Genomic DNA, 25,879 nt, shown 5'->3' on the forward strand with positions numbered 1-25,879 from the left:
GCTCCGGCAGAGCTGTTCTGCCGGGGATACTTCCCTCCCGGAGGGGGAAATCATCACCATCGTCATCACCAACGCTCCTCTCATCGGGAGAGGGTAATCTCCATCAACATCTTCACTAGCACCATCTCATCTCCAAACCCTAGTTCATCTCTTGTATCCAATTCTTGTCTCAAAGTCCGGGATTGGTGCTAGTAGGTTGCTAGTAGTGTTGATTACTCCTTGTAGGTGATGCTAGTTGGTTTAATTGGTGGAAGATCATATGTTCAGATCCTATATGCATATTATTACCCCTCTGATTTTGAACATGAATATGCTTTGTGAGTAATTACGTTCGTTCCTGAGGACAAGGGAGAAGTCTTGCTATGAGTAGTCATGTGAATTTGGTATTCATTTGATATTTTGATAAGATGTATGTTGTCTAGCCTCTAGTGGTGTTATGTGAACGTCGACTACATAACACTTCACCATTATTTGGGCCTAGAGGAAGGCATTGGGAAGTAATAATTAGATGATGGGTTGCTAGAGTGAAAGAAGCTTAAACCCTAGTTTATGCGTTGCTTCGTAAGGGGCTGATTTGGATCCATATGTTTCATGCTATGGTTAGGTTTACCTTAATACTTTTGTTGTAGTTGCGGATGCTTGCAATAGAGGTTAATCATAAGTGGGATGCTTGTTCAAGTAAGAACAGCACCCAAGCACCGGTCCACCCACATATCAAATTATCAAAGTATCGAACGCGAATCATATGAACGTGATGAAAACTAGCTTGACGATATTCCCATGTGTCCTTGGGAGCGCTTTTCCTATTATAAGAGTTTGTTCCGACTTGTCCTTTGCTACAAAAAGGATTGGGCCACCTTGCTGCACTTTATTTACTTTTGTTACTTGTTGCTCGTTACAATTTATCCTATCACAAAACTATCTGTTACCACTTATTTCAGTACTTGCAGAGAATACCTTGCTGAAAACCACTTATCATTTCCTTCTGCTCCTCGTTGGGTTCGACACTCTTACTTATCGAAAGGACTACGATAGACCCCCTATACTTGTGGGTCATCATTACTTTCCCGAGATTCGATCGTCGGTATCTCCATACCTAGTTCAATCTCATTACCGGCAAGTTTCTTTACTCGTTTTGTAATACATCATCTTGTAACTAACTACTTTGCTTGCAAGGCTTCTTATGATGTGCATCACCGAGATGGCCCAGAGATACCTCTCTGATACTCGGAGTGACAAATCCTAATCTCGATCTATGTCAACCCAACAAACACCTTCAAAGATACCTATAGAGCATCTTTATAATCATCCAGTTACGTTGTGACGTTTGATGGCACACAAGGTATTCCTCTGGTATCCGGGAGTTGCATAATCTCATAGTCGAAGGAATGTGTATTTGACATGAAGAAAACAATAGCAATAAAACTGAACGATCATTATGCTAAGCTAACGGGTGGGTCTTGTCCATCACATCATTCTCCTAATGATGTGATCCTGTTATCAAATGACAACTCATGTCCATGGTCAGGAAACCTTAACCATCTTTGATCAACGAGCTAGTCAAGTAGAGGCTCACTAGGGACACAGTGTTTGTCTATGTATTCACACATGTATTTAGGTTTTCGATCAATACAATTCTAGCTTGAATAATAAACATCTATCATGAATAAGGAAATATAAAATAACAACTTTATTATTGCCTCTAGGGCATATTTCCTTCAGACTTCCCTGTCCTCCGTCATGCCCGGCCGCCAACAAGGTCCTACCTCGGGGTCCGGCAGCGACGGTGGGGGACGTGGGTCGCCGAGATTACGGATCAGGAAACCTACACCCGCCGGTGGCTCGGTAACTTCCACACGGCCGAGCTCGCGGCCATGGAGTACGACCGCTGGCAGGTCCGCTACCACGGCGCAGCGGCTAGGCTCAATTTCCCCTTCGGCACATGTTCGGTCGACCTCGTCCCGCTGAAGTGAGGGGTGGTGAGCTCGGCTATGGCGCGGGAGGACCGCGAGACTGAGGCCGCCACCGAGGCCTACATGCAAGAGCTCCGCCGGCAGCACCCGGAGCTCGTGGAGGTGGAGCGAATGATCTTTTCCGGTGCGTAGGGCGGTGAGGTTATCGTGCTCTCCTCCGATGACGGGGTCAAAGGCAGCGAGGACGTCGGTACGGAGGGCATTAAGGTGGGCGGCGAGGATGAGGAGATCGATGTCGACGAGTGGAGGAGTGTCTTCCCGAGCGAGCCCAACGACGGCACCGGCCCGAACCCGGCTGCGGCACACTGTACCTAACGAGGAAGGATTGGCTCGACCTCCACTTTGACCGAACGTAGTTTATTTAGTTTTAAGTTTATGTTTTATGTTCGGTTATACAAAACTATCTACATTTATGTTTCAACAATAACACTAAGAATTACGATATTTGGTTGTTGTTAAGGATGTTGCAGCTAACATGCCTTTCCGTTTTTTAAACAATAACTATTTTTACTTTAGACCTGCACAATACTAGTTTGAATGACTATATTTTCTTGTTTTCAAATGTTATGCTTGTTGTAGTTAACATACCTTTCCACTTCTTATTTTGCTTAACTAGCATGCTTAAACCTGCACACTAAAGGTATCATTTGTAGATTATGTTGTCTACCGTGGCTATATTTGGTTGATGTTTAGCCCGTTGTGCTTAACATGCGTTTATATGTACTCATACATGATAATATTGAGAACAATTGTTGTTTTCCATCGAGTTAGTTTCATCGCGTTGCTTATATATACTCAATGTTCAGGATATTGGTAGCTGGTACCATATAGCCTGGGGGCTGATAAGGGACTAATCATCGAATCGGACATTTCACTGAATATATATGTAACTCATTTATGGGTAGGTTAACTAGGGTCATATTTAATATATCTGAGGCTACATAGCAACATGCATTATACTGAATGACTAAATATGCAATCCCAGGCTACATAGCAACAAGGAAGAGTGTTACACTAATGTTCTAATGATGTTTAGATATACATGTAGTAACATATTATATAATGGGATGAGGGGAGTGTTGTACTACATCATTTCGCAATTGTTGTTTAGCTTCTAATATTAACTTGGTGCTTTTAGTTACATATGTCATTGCCAAAGATCCACACTTCGACCCTTTCTGCGTATGGGGCAATGAGATATTCATGAACCAACAACAAGTGAGGAAACTGATAAAGATTGTTATTAAAATGGGTCAAAAGATGTCAATCGAACTATTTGTTTACACTTTATTCAAGACAACAGTGAACTACGGGATGGTAAGTAAGAACTCTGTAGCCTTCTTTTTACTGTCCGTAATTAGTTGCGTTAGATGACAATGTCTGAATTTTTTACCTTTATAGTGGATCCTGAAGCAGTTTACTCAAGATTATCTCTCAAACTACATGATTGGCGCTCGGGCATCACAGAGGGTTGGACTAGAGTCGTGTGTGCCTTCTGCATCGAGGAGATCCACTACTAGGAAAAGGACTACTAGTGGCACACCTGTTTTTGCTACTAATGGCGCACTACATGTGCGCCACTAGTACCACGCCATTAGTATCTGGTATACTAATGGCGCACCACGCAGTGCACCATTAGTATAGCCCATGGTGCGCCATTAGTATGCCTCCGAGGGGGCCATATTTACCCATGTGCTTTGGCATACTAATGGCGCACTGGTGGATGATGCGCCATTAGTGTGCTCTGGCTTACTAATGGCGCACTATGTGGTGGTGCGCCACTAGTATGAATATTAGGCATTTTTTCTTTTCTGATATTTTCACATGTTACAAAATATATTATTGGACAGAATTTAGACAACACCACACAGCAACAGCAGATTCATCGAATACAATAGAAGATTAGTCTTCAAATACAATTCATCATATTAGTCTCCGAATTCAAAATACCGAACAAAGATAGAACATTACAAGTCTCGAGACCGCGAGTAGCGAGTTTGTCGGAAGTAATACTAATCCTAACAAGTCCTACTAATCATCATCATACAACTTCTACTCGTTATTAATAACAAGTCATACGATCATCATCTTGATAGTCATCGAACCAACCCTACTTAATTGTTCTTAGCACATGATCATCAGTATTAGGCAGGACCTAAATACCCTAATTAAGGTAAAAATAGCATAAAACAATATAGACCCATTATGGAGAATGGAGATCATCTTGTCTCCAATTCTTGCGCTTCGCTTCCTTTTGCTTCCAAGAACCTCCTTACGACTGTCCATATATTTTTTTCCATCCTTTGATTTGCATGTCTCCACTTGTTTTAGAAATCTTGTATGGACAGTTGAGATTCGTAGGATGACCTGGTTGTATGTTCAAAACATTAAGGCTACCTTTCTGATACATCAAATGAGGCACACAATTCTCTGGGATTATCTGTTTAAAAACATAGTAATAACTTCATAGTTAGCAATGATGTACTAGTTTTAGAAGTATGCAAAAGATGCACGGATGTCGTAATAGTAAAAAATCTTATCAGGGTATCTCCATGGTAGTTACCGTAGTTGAACACATGCACTAGTGGCACGTATTGACCATAATGTTGAGGAGTTTGATTGTAGATATTGTAATTCTCAATGTCAGTACAAAATCCGACCAGATGATTTTTCTCCTTGTAAGTTGTTAATTCGGAACCATCGGTGTAGTGGGTTTTGTCTACCATCTCCCGCACATTCTTTGAACAATGAAAATAAGCTGTCAATGGAAATAAGCTGTCAACTATTTTGAAGTAAACAATATAAATTAGCTAATAACTATGTTTGAGAAACTCACATAGCGATAGAATTGGAGGCGTATCAACAAGGTCCCAAATGTCCATATTGTCTTGCTCGATTTTAGGATCACCAAGATCCATGGTGACAAGCATACCCTCATCAAAACCATACATCTTGCAAAATGCTTCCCAATTTTTGCAACCAAAATGGGTTACGCTCCCAGAATTATACAGATTTACTTCAAAATCCACATCGTGATGAGTCCTTAGGTGAATTTTCTTTGTTTTAGAAATTTCATGGTCTTCAAAATCCATCCTCTCCAAGACATAGCGTCTTGCATGGCATGAGATAAGCTATACTCGAATTGTAAAAGATGAAAATTACACGTTGAAATAGTTGAAGTCATGCTTAATTATGAAAAAAACAATTGTCGTCGTTGCGTACCGTTTCAACTTCGAAGGTCTCCCCGAGCTTAATGCTGAAGCGTCGATCATCGTCCAGGTGAGGCCTGTCGCAAAGACCTCGATCGTCGTGGCACCAGTCGCACTCCCCCGGGAGACTTTCGTCGTCCGATGATGACATTTCCTACGTTCATAATTCAAAACTACATCATCTCTGTTGGGTCCAATAAGATAATCCACAGTGTGGTGAAGCGAAGTGGTAATTTTGAGAGCAAATGGTTAGGTTGAGTGGTTCCTCTTCCAGATTAGGGTTTATCGATGACGAGCAACTGACATTAGTAATAACTATGAGTTGATATCACACTTCTATATGTATAACAAAAGAGGCCGTTGATCCTACTTAATTAAGTACCAAGATACCCCGGCCCATGCATTTGTCGCAAGTACCCCATATGTCCTATTTTTAGCAAAGTCATGCTAAAATTCACAAAAAAAATTCAGCATGACCTTTGCTAAAAATAGGACATATGGAGTACCCAAATTTGCCGGAACGGAAGTTAATCGACATTCTGGCAAACTCAAGGGCCTCTTGGGTTACCTGCAAAATCATCACGACACGATGGTCAGAGATAAAACCCAGCAAACTAGCACCACATGTGAGCAGTGAGAAAGGCAAACAAGTCAGAGAAGACGCTGGCCAGCCAGCCAGCACAGTAACATGTAACAGCCAAAATGAACAGTCCATAAAATCCCAATCACAATCTCTAATGGTTGATTTGCATCATATGTATTGTTAATCAAGCTAGCATATTACAGACAGACAGAGAAGCAATTACAGACAAGCTTTGATCATCATATTGGTTGGTGATGACTCATCAAGCTAACATATTAATCTCTAAACATATGTATTGATTATCAGAGGAAACAAGATTTGAGAAACTGGTGATGACTCATCAAGCTAGCAAGCTGGCTAGTATTGTTAATTAGCTAGTGTTGTTAATTACTCTAGTTAGTTAGGGAGGGAGGGGGCTAATTATAAACAGTAGCAGATGCACATTTTTTCTTTCAAAGCACACCTCTTTGTTTCAGCTATCTATATATCTTGTTCTATGCTGCATTTTTAATTCCTGATGTTAACAAGAGTGTTTGTCAAAAGGAAAAACAAAGTTCATGGCAGTGTAGCTAGCTTCTCATGCATCCCTCTTATCAACTAGTTCCTTTCCCTAATCTTTCTAATTCTCGTAGTTCACAAACTTCACAAGTTGACATATCACATAAAGATGTTTCTATACAATAGTAGAATTGGTAAATAGAGAGAAGAAGAGAGAGTTCATATTACCAACGTCCTGTTCAGCAGCGGAGGGAGTCGACCATCGGTCGTCCTGTCTTGAGTGTGGAGAGGAGGGAGGCAACCGGAGGAACGGCTGGAGTAGCTGAAATTTACCTGATATGTTCCATGAATGTGGAAGAACTATGAGGAAAGAACTTGAAAAAAAAAGAATATATCTTATAGAATATTAGTCTCTTATAGAATATACTCATGAAGTTTCTGAGATCAGAACTTGTTTAGAGGTTATCAGTAAAAATGTTCAGAGTTCTACAGCGGGCATGGCACTCAACTACAGTGTGAAGAGCATTGTAATCATCTGGAGCAAAAAGGCGAGGAAATGACAGGACATTTCATATCTAGAAACAAAATGTGTGGTTTCTGTAAACATAATAGGATTAGAAAATGCTACATGATGGTTTGTTTAGAAGAGGAATAATCCCAGGATGTAGCATGTATCATGGGGTCAAAACCTGGGACTCCCTATTGTAATTTGATTTTGATTATTAATTTTTCTGTGAGCACATGATTGATGAAATTCACTTTATAATTTATTTTTTCAAGAAAGGGTTGATAGACTAGTAAACTACAAAGCTCCAATTCTACTAAGGATATAGTGTGGATCGAGCAGAGAGGGAGAGGGCAAGGAGGGAGGAGCAGAGAGGGGGCGGGGGCTTACGGGCGAAGGAGGAGGGGGGCATACGGGCGGCGGCGGGACGGTTGCGGGTCGGCGGCGGTCGTCGTCCTGCACCCCATGCGGTCGTCGGTGGCGGGATGGTTGGGGGCCGCGGCGGCTTGCTGTGCGGTGGGCGGCGGAGGAGCTACAGTGGTGGGGGCGCGGGGGCGGCGGCGCACGTAGGGGCGGCGGCGTCATGGGTCGTCGGGGCAGCGGCGCGCAGGGGCTGAGAGATGTGAGATGGGATCGGCCGGGGATTGGGGCCGAGATTTTAGTCGGGGGAGGTATAGCAATGGTGCACCACCTAGCGATGCGCCATAAGTAAGTTTTTTTAGATAGCAATGGCGCATCCCCCCAGCGGTGCGCCATAAGTAACTTTTTTTAGCATAGCAATGGCGCACCAGCCAGCAGTGCGCCATAAGTAATTTTTTTGTTGCATTCATTAAATTTGTTATTTGAAAATATCATCCAATTTGTTATTTAAAAATATAATCAAATTTGTTTTTTTTTGGATTTTTAGTTGCATTCATTTGTGACGGTGGAGCGGGGGAGGGTGCGGGGGGTCGTCGGCGGCGGTGGAGCGGGGGAGGGTGCGGGGGGTCGGCGGCGGCGGTGGAACGAGGGAGGGTGCGCGGGGTGCTCGGCGGCGAGCGGGGATAGCGATCAAGATGGAGGGGGATTGAGATCGAGTGTCCTCATGAATATTCAATATTTTTTCATATTGAATATGAAAAAATATCAAATTTAAAAAATATTCATGAATTCAAAAAGTGCCCATGAATTAAATTTAAAAATATTCATGAGTTCGAAAAATAAAAATGATAGTAGTTTTACAAAAAAATAGTAGTGACGCACTATGTGGTAGGTGCGCCATTACTAGTTAAACTAGTAATGACGCACTGTGACCTGGTGCGCCATTAGTATTTCTGAAAAAATTAAAAAAATTGTTAGTAGTGGCGCACCATGGGTCTGGTGCGCCATTAATGTCTACCACACTAATGGCGCACCAGCTCATGGTGTGCCATTACTATATAGTAGTGGCGCACCATGTTTCTGGTGCGCCATTAGTGGCCATATCATCTATAACCCTTTTCCTAGTAGTGAGAGCACAATAGGGTCATTCCGCTTCACCTTGTTCAACATCCAGAATGTCTCTCGCCTCTTTCTTTACCATCTTTAATAATACAAGTATACAACCTCGGTTCATCATTCTTTATTTGGTGCTTATGTAATTCATTTCTTTGATGTAATTATTGAACATATGTACCTGTGAATCGAATAATGCATTGGTTGTTTGAACCTGATGGATATTAATAAAGCTATAGCCTACTTTCAAATTTAAATTAGGTACAATTTTAAATAGCAATAATTAAATTAGGGTAAAATTACGCTCTGCAGGTCATTACGGTGCAAACGGTCTATAAAGCACAGCATGTGTGATATACATCATAATCCGACACGGTTCACGAAGAGGAAACGTGTGTAACCATGCACACAGTTGCCGTTTGCAAAGCATGTGTGATGTCAGACAATATCACAAATGGTGCGGGGAAACTAAATGTGTGTGATTGTCGACCTATCGTACACGGTTTACAATCATGAACGGTTTGTGATGTGCTGGGCATCGTAAACGTAGAGCCAATTTGGTACGTGCCTGAAAATATCCCTTGCCTGGAATGTGCCTAGACTGCGTCTGGTTTTAGGTAAAACCACAGAAGTCCGACTGTGATGGTAATTCCAGCACACATGAGTAGAAAGGATGAAGCGTTTGGGATATTAGATATATCCTAAACAGTTGTGTGAAGAATCGCGTTTGGGATAGGTGTGGGCATCGCATACGCTTTGTTCTAAAAAACATATGCATTCCTACTTCCTATCCCTAACGGTTTCTGGGTCGTGTGGGAAGGACCCTCTATCGCCCACACTCGCTAGGCAACGGTTTAAAATGCCATTGTGGAAAGGGGTTAAAAATCATAACAGCTCGTTGTACCAGTGTAGTCTAGTATAGGCATACTAGGGACACGATGTAGTTTATGTATTCACACATGTATTTAAGTTTCTGATCAATATAATTCTAGCATGAATAATAAACATTTGTCATGAACTGGGAAATATGATAATAACCAATTTATTATTGACTGTATGTCATATTTCCAACATGAAAAACATTTGTTTCAATAAAAGACTTACCACAATTAAATTCAAGATTTATACATGACTCGTTACCTTTGTTGATTTCCCAATCTTCGGAGTTGGGTTTAATCCGTTCAATAAGATCCCATTTGAATTCAATATTTCTCTTTATTAAGAAACCAGCAAAAGAAGTATCAAGCATTGTTTTATCATCTTGCTCCTTCATCTCCTCCTCCAGAGAGTGTGGAGGCAAGCCGACTGCAATGCGAGCGACACGCCATGCCTCCATCCCCACTATGATCTCCGCTGGCATTATGGGGCCAGCATCTTGTAGTAGGTAATCTTTTGGTGGACCATGGCTACAGACGGCGAGGCCAGAGTGGAATAGGGCTTGGACTGGAGGGAGAGGGAGTAAATGGAGGCGGATAGGGTTGAGGCTCACCATCCGGCTTAAATATCCAAGTTTGGTCTCTCGAGCGATGCGCCAAAGCGGCAACATGAATGCGGACGAGTGAGCTCCTGTTAGACTGATGTCTTTTTTTGTTTCAGTGTGGGTCTCACATGTCAATCCAACATTGTGTAAGTGTCTGTGCGCATCCCGACCTCTTCATATCCGCCCTAGATATGGGATGGGTGCCCGATAGTCCGGACATATGGGTGCCCGAAAGTGCATCTAATCCCCTAGGTGGATTTTGGTAATTCGTGACAACATATCTTGAAGAACTAACTATGCTTCTTTGGAACAACCTTGGAATTGCAGGTGACCCCTAAAAGGCTTTAAGACAAGTGTTGGTCAAGCCATGGGATTCTTCATTTTCATTTTGGTGATCCAAGATCACATTGTGTCCTTAGGCACACCGATACTATCAAAAGGGAATGAGTATGTGATAATGGGCTCTTTGCTTTAAGTGCTTGAATATCAAACTCTAAAAACTCCCTAGACTACCTCAAGAAATACCACTATATCTAGCTATCCCACGTCATCTCGGGCCACCGAACCACTGTCTTCCGGAGCCATCGAGACACTCATATAGCCATTTGTTCCAAAGCCCTAGTTCGTTCGGAGCCTCCAACATTCCATTTGGAGTTAGCAAAGCGATGTGGAAGCCTTCTGTGATCATGTTAGAAATTCTGAGAAAAAACAGTCGGAATTTCCGAAGCGACTTCACAGAGTATGTCAGGCGTTAAGGTACTAACCTCAAAGCCACTGACCAAATCCATTCGGACCAATAGACCGAATCAAAAGCTGAGACTTTTCTTCAACTCGGAGCCACCGAGCTATTCTAGTCGAAGCCCCTAATTAAGCAATGCATAAAGTGTGTAACAATCAGATTTTTTTGTCCTACCTATTTATACCCCACCTTCCCAACAGTTCATTATGAAACAAACTCCACTCCTACCATATGCTCTGAGAGAGAACTCCACATGCTTGTGCTGATCTCAAAGGGCAATCCACTCCAACCAACCATCAACCCTTTGAGATCTAATCCCTCTTTGCTTTTCACTCCAAATCTTCTCTAAATCCATAGCCAAATCTTGAAGGAATTGAGTGTTGAGGGTATTATCTTTTGAAGCACAAGTGCAAGGGATTCATTATTCAAACAACCTCATCTTGTTACTTTCGGAGGGTGTGTGCCTCCTAGATCGACATGTGTGCTTGGAAGTCTAAGTTTGTGAAGAAGCCAGAAGTTTGCGAGGTCGCCTACTTCATGAAGATTTACCTTGGTGAGGCTAGTCCTTCGCGGGTGTAAGTCATAGTGGAATAGGTTGGTTGCTCCTAATTGGACCCTTTGTGGTTGCGTGTCCTCCGTGGACCATTCCTTTATGGAATCTCGCAACCAGTATCCCTTGTGATTCTAAATCCTTAGTGGATTGAAGCCTCCGCCAACGTGGATAGCGCCAACTATCCGAACCACAGGAAAAATCTTCACCGAGCTTTTTGTGTTTGCAATTCTCTCAACTCTACTCCGTTACCTTTGCACTTGCATGTTTTACTTTTCGCCACCTATTACTCTAGATATGCATGTGTAGGGTGTTCTATAGATTGTTAGAAAAGCTTTTTCGCCATCTATTACTCTAGATATGCATGTGTAGGGTGTTCTATAGATTGTTAGAAAAGCTTAAAATATGTGAACAACTTAAAATTTGGGAAAAGAGTCCATTCTTGAGCTTAGTAGTCTACCCCCCCCCCCCAAGACACACTTATTGATCCTACATATTTTCATGGACCCCCCAACATTGCATGATTTGCTCAAACCTTTGTTAGCCTTTAAAAACTTTCTGTACAAAGCGGGTGTCGGAGGAAATAGCCATGGGTAGCCTAGCCGGCTTCCCCTGGCCCTTCTGCAAAAATTACGAGCTTGCCTGGCTCTCGAGAACCCAAGACCTGGGGCCGCCTTCCACTAGACGGCTGAGATCAAGGCCGGCTTTCGGAAGGCGGTCCGACTTTAGCCCTCATGAAAGGGCCGACTCCAAGAAGCCGGCTGTGAGAAGGCCGACTCCTTCGAGCCGGCTCGCCATAAAGCAGTCAAGACCGTACCCACAAAGTTTGCACCCACCTAACGGTGGTGCGACGGGGCGTGGCTACAGGAGAGCCTGCCACCCCCGAATCCCGGGGCACGCTTGGCACAGTGCGCCGTACGAGGTAGGCACGACCCGTCTGGCGCAGCACTGTAGCCACGTTGACCCTGGCGTCACCCACGTCGGGCCGCCAGCGCGGCCCACAGGCGGTGGGCCCCTTCGCGCGGAGGGACGGCCGAAGGCGGCCACGCTTCCGACCAGCCGGCCCGAGACGGAGCCGGCTCCCCGCGGCTGGCTTGCCGCCTCCCTCGAAGAAGACGCACCATTAAGGAGACAAGACGCGGTAAGGCTACAGCGATCGCCCGGCAGGCGGCGGGACTGTAGCCGCGCTTACCACGATGAAGCTCACGTCAGCAAGATGAAGCCACAGTGACCAAGGAGTTGGCAGCCGGCGGGACCCACCAGCCGGCGGGCCCCAGCAGTCGGCGCAGAAGCCGGCAAGTGCAGTCACAGACGGCTGGGCCCCGCGCCCAGCCGGATTACCATTGTACCCCCGGGGGGTAGGCCTATATAAACCCCTCGGGGCACCCATGCAAAGGGTTGGACCCCCTGCTAGTTCTAGACACCATACAGAGAGAAGAAGCAGGCGAGCCGTGCCCTTTCTTCCTCCTTCCCCCAAAACAGCTCAAGGAGCGTTGTGTAACTGCTCGATTCATCTAGTGAGCATGCGGGGACCCCGTAGAGTAGCAGTAGGGGTGTTATCTCCTCAGAGAGCCCCGAAGCTGGGTAAGAGCCGCCGGCGTGCGTGTCTACGCCTCATCCCGCTTCCAGGCACCGGCGATGTCTTACTGGTTCCCACACAGATAAGCCACCCGTTGGCATATGTCGCATCCACCACCCGACATTTGGCGCCCACCGTGGGGCCAGGCGCACCGTCGTCCGGAGACCTGTTCTGGACGGGAACCCTCTTCCTCCCTAGCGAGCGTAGCCAGCCCGGCACGCCCGATGGCGCTTGCCACGACGCGCTGCAAGGCGTCACCGGCATCTGCGCGGCGAGCGGCCTCGCTCATTTCCCCGACGAGCCCGCCCCCGATGCGGGCACTGACCGCCTCGCCAACCTTCTCGGCCAGCTCCATGTCTCCAGCGAGCCCGCTGTGGACCTGGAGTCGGTTGGGTCCACCGACCCGATGCCTGTCGACTCCGACACGGCCTCCTACGACGCCTTCCCCACCAACGTCGCGATCTACAACGACCCGCTTCCTCGAGCCGACGGCCACGATGCTGTCGCCGCCGAAGTGATGGTTGTCGGCCACGGCGGCCCGGCCGACGAGAGCGCCCGCGACGCCTCGCGCGCGGCGGCCCATGACTTGTCCACTCCTCTCCCGGCTGACGCCGACGACGAAGCACTGGAAGCACACCGCCTCGCTCTCCTCGCGGAGGGCCGGAGGCTGGCCTCCGTAAGACGCCTCACTGAGGCCTACCGGCGCGAGGCTGACTGCGCCGCCTTCGGCACGCCGGCCCCGGGCGGGCCAAGCCGGGCCGGCCTTATCAAGCAATGCGGCGCCGTCATCGCCGACATGCTGGGAGTCGATCGTCCGGTCTATGCCACTCCGCTTGAGAATTTGCGTGCCGCCCAGGCGGCTATAGACGAGCTGGACGGCCTGGAAGCCGAAGACCTTCCCCACATGACCCGGCGCATCCAGCAGTTGATTGACGCCGCCGCACAGCGGCACGAAGCCGACGCTCGCGCGGAAAGCCTTCCTCCGCGCCGAGAGCACGGCGCGACGTCCCGGACGCCGACTACGAGCAATACCTGCGCGCGACGCGAGAAGGAGCCGGCTACCAGCCGCAGCCAGACCCGGATCTCCATCGAGCGGGACGCGGACGGTCATCCCCGAGCCATGGAGTGGCGGGGCGACCCGCCTCCGCCTCCGCCCCGTGGAGAGAGATATCCCGCCTCACCGCCAGTGGCGCACCCGACTCTCAGCGGCCGACTGGGCCGCCGCGAAGGAATCGGCGAGAACGACGCCCGCCATCGGCTCGACCGCCTGGCACGATCCCTGGCATTGGAAGAAGAAGACGATGTCGGCCCGCCTTGCTTTGGCCCCCGCATCCGTGACGAGCCCTTTCCCAAAGGGTTCTCGCTCCCAAGAGACACGCCCAAGTACAACGGCCCCGTGAAGCCGGAAGATTGGTTGATCGACTACTCCACCGCGGTTAGCATAGCCGATCAAGAAGCTGAATGGGCCGACTGCCGTGACCTTCATCGCAGACATAACAACTCGGTATGGCGTGCCGCACAGCATCATCACCGACAATGGCACGAACTTCGCCAAAGGAGCCTTGGCACGTTTCTGTGCAGCCCAAGGCATCCGGCTGGACTTAGCGTCCGTCGCCCATCCGCGGTCAAACGGCCAGGTCAAGCGAGCCAACGGCCTCATCCTCTCCGGCATCAAGCCCCGATTGGTTGTACCTCTGGAGCGCTCGGCCGGCTGTTGGCTCGATGAGCTGCTAGTTGTCCTCTGGAGTCTGCGCACTACACCCAACAAGTCAACCGGCTTCACCCCCTTCTTCCTTGTGTACGGTGCCGAGGCGGTCATCCCAACTGACATCGAATTCGACTCGCCTCGAGTAACCATGTACATGGAAGCGGAGGCCAAGGAAGCACGAGAAGACGGCGTCGACCTGCTGGAAGAAAGCCGGCTGTTAGCCCTCAGCCGGTCTGCCATTTACCAGCAGGGTTTACGCCGCTACCACAGCCGGAAGGTCAGGCCAAGATCCTTCCAGGAGGGCGACCTTGTGCTCCGGCTGATTCAGCGAACAGCCGGCCAGCACAAGCTCTCAGCCCCTTGGGAAGGCCCCTTCGTCATTAGCAGAGCTCTAGGCAACGACTCCTACTACCTGATCGATGCGCAGAAGCCGAAGGCACGAAAGAGAGACGACTCCGGCAAGGAGTCGGAACGGCCATGGAACGCCAACCTCCTTCGAAGATTTTACAGTTGAAAGGCAGTATGTATCACGCCAACTTTTGTATTAAGTACAAGACAATAGGCTCCCCGAGGAAGGCTCGGGGACTGCCATCCCTTATTTACGAATGAAAATATCATGCTTGTCGTATCATTTACTTATTCTGTCCAGCACCGAGTCCGACTAGTCGGCTCGGGGACTGGCCGACTGAAGTTATATTAGAAGTCCTACCTACAGTCAGACAAGTAGTGTGCCGACTCTCAAGCCTTCCCTTGCCAAAGTCGCAGTTCGAAGAATCGGCTGTCCGACTGGCAAGGGTCAAAGGTAGGAACGACCGCCCACACGAAAAACGGCTAGGGACTAATGGACTAATATAACAAAGCCGGTTTCTCCCACACCATCGACCGGCTACCAGAGCAGCCGGCCGGCCGGTTTCCATTCACTTTACTTTAAATCCAAGAAAGCTCAAGTACTTGCCTCCCCAAAGAGGGAAGGCGGCAAAGGAAAAGCCTAAGGACAAACAAGCATACGTGAATGGAAACCAAACATGCACATGATAATATTTACATAAAAAGACCTCCAAGAGGCCAGCATTCAACATAGTTTGGATACACCCCCAATGGGTGGAACTGCGAAACTTAACAAAAGATTGTTCAAAGACAACAAAGCAGGAAAGATAAAGACGGCAGGTCAGGCTGGCGGAGCGGCCGACTGGTTGGCGGAGACGGTCGCGCCGGCTGAAGGAGCGGCCGGCTGACGAACTTCGGCTTGGTCGCCGCCTCCCGCAGAGGGCGCGCTTCCACGCGCCTCGTTGCTGGAGGCACGGTCGGCCTGAGGTCGGCTGGTTGTTCCACCAGCCGGCTCGACGTCTCCGCCGTCGTCGTCTTCGTCCTCTTTGCCCTCGTCGCTGGAGGCGATCTCCTCCGCCGAGTCCTCGCCCACCGCCGGGTTCAGCCCAAACCACTTCTCCGGCTGCGCGACACCGTCATCATCGATTTCGGGTGCGAAAACGCTGATGTCGATGCACTCGGCGATTGTTGAAGCTCGCTGGGCAATAGCCGGCCTCACCTCCTCCAGCTCCGCATCGGCCTCCATCCGCCAAGTACGCAGCTGGTCCAGGCTCAGTCCTGAGTACCAAGCCCGTACGAATTCCAACACCCGCCCGGCTCCGAGGCGGGCCGCTGACGCCTTCCAAGCCTCGAAGCGTCCGACTGCGACTTCCAGCCAGTCGGCAGTTCGGCTCGGGGTGCGGGGGATCGTCTCGCCAGGCCAGAGGGCGGCCAGCACTTGCGCCCCGGCACGTTGGAGCCGGCGGAGCATCCGGTGGGCCGGCTGCAGCCGCGCCTGGACAGCCAGAAGCTGCTCCTCAAGGGTCCGGTTTGCATCCGGCGCAATGTCGGCCCCCGCTTGACGGCGCGCTTCGCGATGAGCCTCGATGGTTTGGGCAGCGAAGACGGAGTAGCCCGGGAAGTAATCTGCAAGAAACAACAAGCAGCAGTCCAAGATAAGTCAAAAAACCCAGACGGCAAGGGACGGGGGAAGGCCGTGGAAAGCAGCTTACCGTCGATCAAGTCTTCAATCCGGCCGTAGCCTTCCTCCAGGCCTCGCCGGGTCTCGGACCAGGTCGCCGCCGCTATCTCATACTCCGCCAGCACGGCGGCTTCGCTCTCCTTCGCCGCCTGAAGGGCCATTTTGTGGCTCTCCTCTTGGTCGGCCAGCTTCTTGGCCAGGCGATCCCGTTCCTGGGCCAAGGCAGTGCACTCGGCCTCTTTGGCGAAAAGGGCGGCCTTCGCTTCGCCAAGCTCCTTCCTCAAGTCGGCGTTGGCCCCTGAAGACAAAGAAGAAGAAAAATCAATAAGAAAGGAGTCGTCAAGAAAGATTCGACCCGACTGCGCGGCAGTCGGCCCAAATCTCGGGGACTACACCCAGTGGGTGCGCTGGCGCGCCCCCACAGGAGACAAACAAACTAAGTACTTACTTCGGCTGTCGGCCAGGTCCTTGGTCCGCCGGCTCAGCTCTCGAGCCTGGGAGTCGAAGGCGGCAACACGAAGGTTGTGGTATTCCTGAAAGTTTAGAAAGAAAGCAAAGTAAGGTGGCCGTCGAGAAAGATCCGACCCGACTGCGCTGCAGTCGGCCCGAATCTCGGGGACTACACCCAGTGGGTGCGCTGACGCGCCCCCACGGAAGAAATCAAGAAAGCAAAGCAGCCAAGAGCGAAGGACTTACCCGGACAGAGGTTCGTGTCGACGAGAACTCTTGGTTGAGCTACTGCAGCAGGGCGACTTGAGCTCGTAGCCGGCTCCGGACCCCTTGAGCCGCTGCTTCTAGCTCGTCGGTCCCCCCGATGGGAGTCCACTCGGACACGGCGGAGCTGGCCACCTCCAGATCTCCTGCCGGCTGGCCTGCGCCCGCGGCTCGGCGCAACTCCGGCGGAGCGGCGCCTCCTTTAGCACGCCGGCCCGTCGCCAGCTGCACCTTGAGGCCGGCCCGGTTCCCTGGCTCACCTCCGGCCGGCTCCTCCGGCGCCGCTGGCGATCGACTGCCTTGGCCCGCCCCGGTTGGCGCCGCAGGCGGCGTTCTCCCGGCCAAGACCACGGGCTCCTCCTCCCTCTCCAACAGCGGCGGGTCTTGGATGATCTCCTCCGCCATGGGCAACGGGGTGTTGGGGGCCACGGCTCGGAGGGGAACGGCGAGCAGCGGAGGCTGGCTGCGCGAGCTTTCCGCCTCCGTCTCTGCAGGAGCCGCCTCCTTCTGGGCCTTGGCTACGGCTTCAGCCTGCCCCTTTGCCGCCTGGGCGGCTGCCTTCTCCGCCGCCTCGCGCTCCTCCCGCGCTTCGCGGGCGTTCCGCTCTGTGGCCTCCCTAAGATCGGCGCGGGGGTCCACGCGGCGGGAGCTCGAAGAACCTACAGCCGGCCCCACGACGGAGCCGCCTGGGCCCCGCTCGAGAGAAAGCGGCGCCCTGTCCAGCAAACGAAGAAAGCTAAGAGTGCATTTGAAGAAAAAAAGAACAACGACGAGACTACGGCAAGCGGTTAAAAACTTACGCCGAGACCGCCTGGGGCTGTTTCACGGCTTTGCGGAAGCGGGCCGCCTTCGCGGCCGCCTCTTCTCGCTTCGACGCCGTGGCGGAGGGCTTGGACTTCTTGGGCCGACTGCCGAAGAGGCCTAGAGCGGCCCGACGTTTCTGCGCGCCGCCGGCAGCCGGCGCGACGGACGAGCCGGCGCCCTGTTGGTCGGCCGCCGGCTGGCGGCGCGGAACGACTTCGGCTTCAAAGTCGTCCGGCCAGTCCTCGAAGCTCGCGGTGAACTTCGAGCCTCCGGGTTCGGCGCTGTCCCCCACGACGGCGTCTTCCATGGCGGCCGCCCCCAAGTCCGGGTCGTCAACATCATCTACCGTGCGGTCGGGGACGTACTGGCGCTCGATCCCTGCCGCCCCGGCCGGCGGCGGGAGAAGAGGGTTCTGCACAGAGAGCCGGAAGGTCAGAAGCCGGCCGTCGCGAAGCCAGCTGACGACGAAAAAGAGGATAAAGAGAGAAGCTTACCACGGGTGGAGGATTCGCGCGAGAGTACGACGCCTTGCCGTACTGCCAGTCCCCGCTGAGCTTGCAATTGGCGATGTAGTTGACCATAAGCGCCACCTCCGCGTGGGGCATCTCCCATGTGCTGAGCCGGCTTGGGTCGAACCGGCCGCTCATCTGACACATCATGTGGGGCCGGCTCTGGAGAGGAAGGATACGGCGCTCCACGAAGGCGGCCACCAAGTCGGCCCCGCGCAGGCCTTCCGACTGAATGAGCACCCGAAGCCGGGAGATGGCGGCGTTCCCGGCCGGAGACAACGACCGGGATCGGAAGCTCCACGAGGGCTGCCTCCCAGCCGGCGGGCCGGCTACGTAAGCCGGCAAGTTGATGTAGTCTTCTTGCTCGGCGACGTTCTTCACATAGAAGTAAGATCTCTGCCAGACCTTCACCGACTGGATCAGGGGGATGGGCGGGAACGGATTGTTCTCGCTCGCCCTCCTCATGGCGATGAAGGCTCCGCAGGGGGCGGGCACGCCGGCGACGACCGTACCGAGCTTGCTCTGGAAGAATTCTCCCCAGAGCTCCAGCGTGGGGAGCAGCCCCAAGAAGCCTTCGCAGAGGGAGACGAAGGCCGACAGCAGCATCACCGCATTGGGCGTGAGGTGATGCGGCTGGAGGTTGTAGAAGTCGAGGAAGGAACGAAGAAACCCGCTCGCCGGAAGGCCAAAGCCGCGCAGGCAGTGCGAGCGGAAGACGACCCGCTAGCCCTCCTCCGGCGCCGGCGAGATCTCCCTCTCGGGCGCCAGACGGACCTGAACGCGGTTGGCGTCGGGCAGGCGCCGGGTCTGGCGAAGGAACTCCACGTGATCTTCATGGACGTTGGAGTCGTCCCAAGAGCTTGACAATGCCATGGCGACGAGGTGGCGTGGAGACGCGACGGCGTTGAGGAAGAGGCTGCGGCGGCAGCGAGAGTAAGGAGACGAGGGCTAGGAGGGACGGAGTGGGAGGGAGCGCGCGAACCTCTGTCGCTCCCTCTCCTCCCCCTACTTATAGGCTCACGTGACGGAGTCGAGGAGGCGTGGCGTGGGGAAGCGTGGGGGTCGATCGTGCCCACTTCCCACGCCCCACGATTACCGATCCTTAATGGCGAGGCGAAACTGCCTTGAGAAGGCAAGAGGCCCTGTGGGCCACGGGAGATCCGCGCCCGGACCGAGGCTCGCGAGTGGCGGGCCCGGGCCTGCGGCGGCGTCCCATCGCGCGCGTGCGCTCGCAGAATCCTGCCGCCACGTGGCCGCGAGAGGGCCCGTGGTCAGCATGCAGGCCCCCTCTCCTCCCGCTTACGCGGGTTATCAGAAGTCGGCGTACGCCCGCGAAGCCGGCCCTTCAGGGTAGGAAGCTGACCAAGCTTCTCGTCCCCTTGTTCGCCTCGGAGCTCGATCAGCTTCGGGGACTACTGTCGGAGGAAATAGCCATGGGTAGCCTAGCCGGCTTCCCCTGGCCCTTCTGCAAAAATTACGAGCTTGCCCGGCTCTCGAGAACCCAAGACCTGGGGCCGCCTTCCACTAGCCGGCTGAGATCAAGGCCGGCTTTCGGAAGGCGGTCCGACTTTAGCCCTCATGAAAGGGCCGACTCCAGGAAGCCGGCTGTGAGAAGGCCGACTCCTTCGAGCCGGCTCGCCATAAAGCAGTCAAGACCGTACCCACAAAGTTTGCACCCACCTAACGGTGGTGCGACGGGGCGTGGCTACAGGAGAGCCTGCCACCCCCGAATCCCGGGGCACGCTTGGCACAGTGCGCCGTACGAGGTAGGCACGACCCGTCCGGCGCAACACTGTAGCCACGTTGACCCTGGCGTCACCCACGTCGGGCCGCCAGCGCGGCCCACAGGCGGTGGGCCCCTTCGCGCGGAGGGACGGCCGAAGGCGGCCACGCTTCCGACCAGCCGGCCCGAGACGGAGCCGGCTCCCCGCGGCTGGCTTGCCGCCTCCCTCGAAGAAGACGCACCATTAAGGAGACAAGACGCGGTAAGGCTACAGCGATCGCCCGGCAGGCGGCGGGACTGTAGCCGCGCTTACCACGATGAAGCTCACGTCAGCAAGATGAAGCCACAGTGACCAAGGAGTTGGCAGCCGGCGGGACCCACCAGCCGGCGGGCCCCAGCAGTCGGCGCAGAAGCCGGCAAGTGCAGTCACAGACGGCTGGGCCCCGCGCCCAGCCGGATTACCATTGTACCCCCGGGGGATAGGCCTATATAAACCCCCCGGGGCACCCATGCAAAGGGTTGGACCCCCTGCTAGTTCTAGACACCATACAGAGAGAAGAAGCAGGCGAGCCGTGCCCTTTCTTCCTCCTTCCCCCAAAACAGCTCAAGGAGCGTTGTGTAACTGCTCGATTCATCTAGTGAGCATGCGGGGACCCCGCAGAGCAGCAGTAGGGGTGTTATCTCCTCGAAGAGCCCCGAAGCTGGGTAAGAGCCGACGGCGTGCGTGTCTACGCCTCATCCCGCTTCCAGGCACCGGCGATGTCTTACTGGTTCCCACACAGATAAGCCACCCGTTGGCATATGTCGCATCCACCACCCGACAGCGGGAATGCTGTCATGGGTCAAGAAAGATATTCCAAGTAAATTGTCATCGTCACACCTCTATTTTTTATAACTGTCTAAATTTTTTATGACAAAAATGAGGAGTTTTCTATTATCTTTATAATAGCAATCATAAAAAAGATCCAAACAATCTAAAGTTCTATCATAAATGAAACTGATTTTTTTTGTCAAATGAAAGTGCAGGCGAATGAAGCTACTACAAAAACTCGGGCGAATGAAAATTTTGTCAAATGAAAGTGTAGTTCTATCAAAAACGGGACTAGCTAGTCTGGCTTCGGTAGCAAGGCTGGGCGGGGAGTGGCCCCGGGAGCGAGTGCGGCGATCGAAATGACGTCACCAAGATTCTGAAGTGCTTCGTGGGAATCGTCCTGCGGAGTCGGCCACCTTCATGAACGAAAACTCGGATATGGAGTCGACCGCCACATGGCCGACATGATCGACATTTTGATACCTTATCGGCATACGGCGCTACTCATCGTCCTCTAGGGCGAGTCGATGCATACTTTTTCTTTTCTTTTAGGAGTCATCAGGAATAGATCAAGACCTCGCCACACATTTTGAAGATGGCGCATCAAGTTTGACCACGGTCCGAAAGCATATGACTACAAGGACCACTTTAAGGCTACTGAGAGTGCCATGGATCCGGGGCACCTAGCGCCACCGGAAGTCGGTCCATCGGGACATCATATGGTTTGGGCTGGCTACCCTACCTAAGGGCCTTCAAGACGAAGGATTTCACTTGCCATCCAAGGCAAGCACACTGATGATCGTGGATGACTCTTCATCGTCTATGCCGACTAGGACTCTGTAACCATAGGCCCCGTCCTCCTTTATAAGGCGAGGCCGGGATAGTCGATATGCCCTTGAGAGACCTACGAACATCATTGTACTATGTGCACCGTCATCATCAATAAACATGAAGCAAGAAGTAGGGGTTTAGCTCGAGCACTGTTAGACAAACGACAGTTGCCAGATGAAACACACACGACATGTCATATCGTACCATCCATGTGCAAAGTCTAAATAACAACATGCGGTTGGATTAGCCATCGTGCGCATGTCGTTCAACAAAATGCCGTCCGTGATATCGAGGGGTTTGTCGGATTTCACACCAACAATTTGACTTTTGAAAATTTTAATTTGTCTTATATTTGAAACATGATAGTATATACTATTATTTTCTCTTTTTTCAAGGCAAACATATCATTTGTTTTTTAGATAAAGAGTTGTTCATTCCCTTTTGTCGAAAAGAAAAGGAAGCACAATTCGACTCCAACGCCGCAATCTCACCCGACCCAACCTCAGGGGTCTCCGGTCTTAACTCTGACGCCTGAACTACCCCTAAACCCATCCCGTCCCCGCCGCCGCCGCAGTCCGCCGCAGCCTTCCACCCCCTCCCCCCTCCAGACCCCGTACGCCTCCGCGGCCATGGACGCCGCCACCGACGGCGAGCAGCGGCGCCTCCTCTCCATCCCCAAGGAGGGCGAGCGCGTCATCGCGCCGACGCGCCGCCCGGACGGGACCCTCCGCAAGGAGATCCGCATCCGCGCCGGCTACGTCCCGCAGGACGAGGTCGCCATCTATCAGTCCAAGGGCGCCCTCGTGAGTCCTCGCAGCATCCCCCGTACACTATTCCCGCACCACGGCGCCAGACCTGTTCCGTTGCTGGGCTCTCGTTCTTTTTGGGGGGGCTTAAGCTTTGTTTGTGCTCGGTGCAGATGAAGAAGTCAGGGCCCGACGTGACGCCGGGGTACGACCCTGCGCTCGATGCCAAGCCCAAGACGAAGGCGGCCAAGCGCAACGAGCGGCGCAAGGAGAAACGGCATCAGGTAGGCCTTCCTCTCTCGCTAATGTGTCACCATTGTCCATTGATGCTACAGGAACATTCTGATTCGGTTAAATTGGCATGGTTATATGTGGGTTTATTGTCCGAGGGCGTCATTGACCTTCCTTCGTTCGTTAGTTGAGATTTATATGCGCTAAAGATTAGCCTTGAACGATGCTGTCATTGCTAAGATGATTTGATTTGGTGCTCAATTGGGAAGAATGGATAAACATCAACGTATTCTGCCGAAGATATTTGACAGATGAACACTGATATCACTGATATGTTTTCTATGGTGTTGCCTAACCATAAGACTTCATTTTGCTGTGTTGGTGGTGATACCTGGTAGTTTAGGTTGTTGTTGCAACAGACAATCATTTCCATGCCATATTCTCCACAAATTCATGAGCAATTGGCGCTTGCACAATGTTGTATCACGGACTATTTAAAAATGTTCTGCATTCCCTGAACACTATGCAAGTCAATGGCACTGGTTTTAGTTATGCTTGCATTACGATTGCAGGCATTCCATCGAGTTGTAATTTAGAACTTATTATGACAAATGGAATTTAAATGCCACAAGCTATAAAAATATAGCAGAGCACGTTTAGACAGATCGCATGTTTTTCAAATCTTAATCATGCCATGACACCATCTTCAGCGAATTAGCGATCCATTACTCAAGTTTCAGCAGTCTCTAGTAATCTGGTCCAGTCTCATTCGTCATTACTCACGGTTGTATACTTCAATTATAGTTGGTGGAACATAATTTTGTTATACATTGCTCGCCCTGATTCATCATCATCATCATAATAGTTCTGGTCAAGAAATTAAGGATCTGAATATCTGGTCAGCAAAAGTATGCAGTATGGAGCTTTTGCGTAAAAATATGTTGCTGTGAACTGACCCAGACAAGGTGACAACGTGACTATTCTTCATGAATGAGCGAAAGCATACCCTTGTGGAAACACTGTATTTGTTCAAGTCGTGTGGCAAGCCCATTTATCCTCATATATGTCCCAAGTAGCAAATGGTTCAAGAAACAACCACCCAAACATTACTCGATTACTCCTCAGTTCTTATAAGGATGGTGTGAAATTTTCTTTTGCAAAGACCAATGCACATGGAGCAATTTTGGACCCTTTTGCCCCTCCTATGTCGCATGATTGAGCAGTTAGCAAACCCTTAATCATCTTGCTAACTGCACCACAACTCTTTGATCTCTGCACACACTCGGTCTGTTCGTTCCCTGCACGCTCACCCACCCGCACTTTCAGCATCGCCCCACGTGATGTACATGATGCAGGCTGAATGCATGAACAATCTGAGCAACCGGCATGAATTGGTGATGGCGAGTAGTCACAGATCAGTGCTTCCTCATCGTCCAAGGACGCGTAATTGTTAGACGATTGAAATTGTAACAAGAAACTGCAAAAAATGGTGCCCAGAATCGTGACCAGTTAAACGTGACTTCATCCACGACTGTGGCCACCACGGACCTGACAAACACGTCCTTGGCCACCACACCATGTGTGGCCTTGTCGTCCTTGAGCTTGAGGACATTTCGCAGCATCTCGTCTACCACGGCCCTGGCAACCTTGTCCCAGATCCCCACTCCCTCGTCACCGCGCCTGTCCTCGCAGTCAACGGCCTCCGACAGTGTCTTGTCTACTACGATGGCACACTCTCTCTCCCTCGAAACAATCTGTGGCAAAGGAGGTAGGAGGGGCGTGGCGTGGTTTACTCATCCCTACATGCGTGCAACATTAGATCCAGAGAATTAAGCGGGGCATGAGCTGATAGGTATTTTTGGGAGAAATAGTGCTAAACATCCTCTGCGCCTCCTGTTTTCCGGTATTTGTTTGGGGGGAAATCCACACTCTTTAATATGGAATGGAGGGAGCATCGAATATAGCTGCATACAATTCTTAAATGTGGCAATATGGTATACACCATAAACTGGTAGCACCATTATATAGTGAATTAACATGGTGAACTGAGCCATTAATATTATGGCAGATCTAAGTTCAAGAAATTTAAAACCATAAAAGATACACTTAACCATTCATAACTCTCTGTCGGTAATGTGGTCAACGCAAACATTATGTTTTCTTGTATGCTTGTATTGTACAATGCTAATGATTTGTTATCTCTTACATCTAACAACTATGTGATTTGTGCGATGGCTTTATGGTTACTGGACATTATCTTATTTATTACTAGCAGGGTGGTTCAACAAATGATAAAGGGAAGAGCTTGGATATAGAGGAGGCTGATGCTGGAGAACCTGACAAGGTTCATTCTTCCAAAACTAAGCAGAGGAATACAGTGGACAGTATAACAGAGCAGATAAGTGGCATTGCTATTTCTGAATCTCCAGCTACAGCAACCCCTTCCACAAATGCCGCCAACAACTTACAAACAGAGTCATCTGTTACAGAGATAGATAAGAAAATCCGAGCGCTGAAGAAAAAGGTTCTCCCTCCTTCCCTTACTCAGTCATCTGTGCATGCGTGTGTGTGCTTGAAAAATGTGTCAGCGTGTTTATTTTGTTGTGTGCTATCGCCTTAATTTGTCACAGATACGCTTAGCTGAAGCCCAAGTGCAAGGGGACCCAGAAAAATTGAAACCTGAGCAATTGGAGAAAACAAAAAAGATTGAAGGATGGCGTGAAGAGCTGAAGCTTTTGGAGTCTACAAGGGGTCATGCTGCTTCGTAGGCAAAGCGGGCTTGGCCCTGATGTAAACTGAGCTGTCATTTCTGCACGCCCACTTGGCGTTGTTGCTGACCCGAAATTCAATCGATCATGCTATGCTTCTTCAGTACCTACGGGTTTGCTGGAAATGCATTCCGGTGAACGTGGGGTTTGCACAGAATGGAAGATTTTTCACCACATTTGTTGTCTCATGTAACACTTGTCAGTTCCAAAATTTATATTGCAATATCTGTTTGTCGAAGATCATATAGTGGAGGCGATAACTGATTTGCCATGGGATGGCTGTTGCTTTCGTGTGTTATACCAACTTTGGGGTCCATTTGACGTTTGACTAATTTACCTTTTTTAAGTTGAATTGTCTTCTTTTTTTTCTATCGATTGATTTCACACCTTGAGTGGAGGAATAACAAGACAAAGTGATCGAATAAGCAGAGGAATTG

The 25,879-nt window shown here is 50.7% G+C and overlaps 1 protein-coding gene across 2 annotated transcripts; it reads left to right on the plus strand.

The window, feature by feature from the left end:
* Positions 1-22,173: 22,173 nt before the first annotated feature.
* Positions 22,174-25,731, plus strand: LOC125527133 (partner of Y14 and mago-like). Of its 2 annotated transcripts, none has more exons than XM_048691698.1 (4): positions 22,174-22,500; positions 22,617-22,727; positions 24,947-25,198; positions 25,305-25,731. In XM_048691698.1, the coding sequence occupies exons 1-4, from the start codon at positions 22,327-22,329 to the stop codon at positions 25,440-25,442; spliced, it is 675 nt and encodes a 224-aa protein (XP_048547655.1). In that variant the 5' UTR covers positions 22,174-22,326; the 3' UTR covers positions 25,443-25,731. The 2 variants fall into 2 exon arrangements, with proteins under 2 accessions (XP_048547655.1, XP_048547656.1); XM_048691699.1 differs by having other exon boundaries at positions 22,176-22,500; positions 24,950-25,198.
* The last annotated feature ends 148 nt before the right edge of the window (positions 25,732-25,879 follow it).

Source organism: Triticum urartu, unplaced genomic scaffold, assembly GCF_003073215.2.
Source record: "Triticum urartu cultivar G1812 unplaced genomic scaffold, Tu2.1 TuUngrouped_contig_296, whole genome shotgun sequence".
In the NCBI taxonomy this organism is placed as follows: Eukaryota; Viridiplantae; Streptophyta; class Magnoliopsida; order Poales; family Poaceae; genus Triticum; species Triticum urartu.

Excerpts from the sequence above, each read along its gene's own strand:
- LOC125527133 (XM_048691698.1), top strand. The coding sequence starts at position 22,327 with ATGGACGCCGCCACCGACGGCGAGCAGCGGCGCCTCCTCTCCATCCCC. Across the intron at positions 22,501-22,616 it reads ATCAGTCCAAGGGCGCCCTC|ATGAAGAAGTCAGGGCCCGA; the intron begins GTGAGTCCTCGC and ends TGCTCGGTGCAG. Across the intron at positions 25,199-25,304 it reads TCCGAGCGCTGAAGAAAAAG|ATACGCTTAGCTGAAGCCCA; the intron begins GTTCTCCCTCCT and ends AATTTGTCACAG.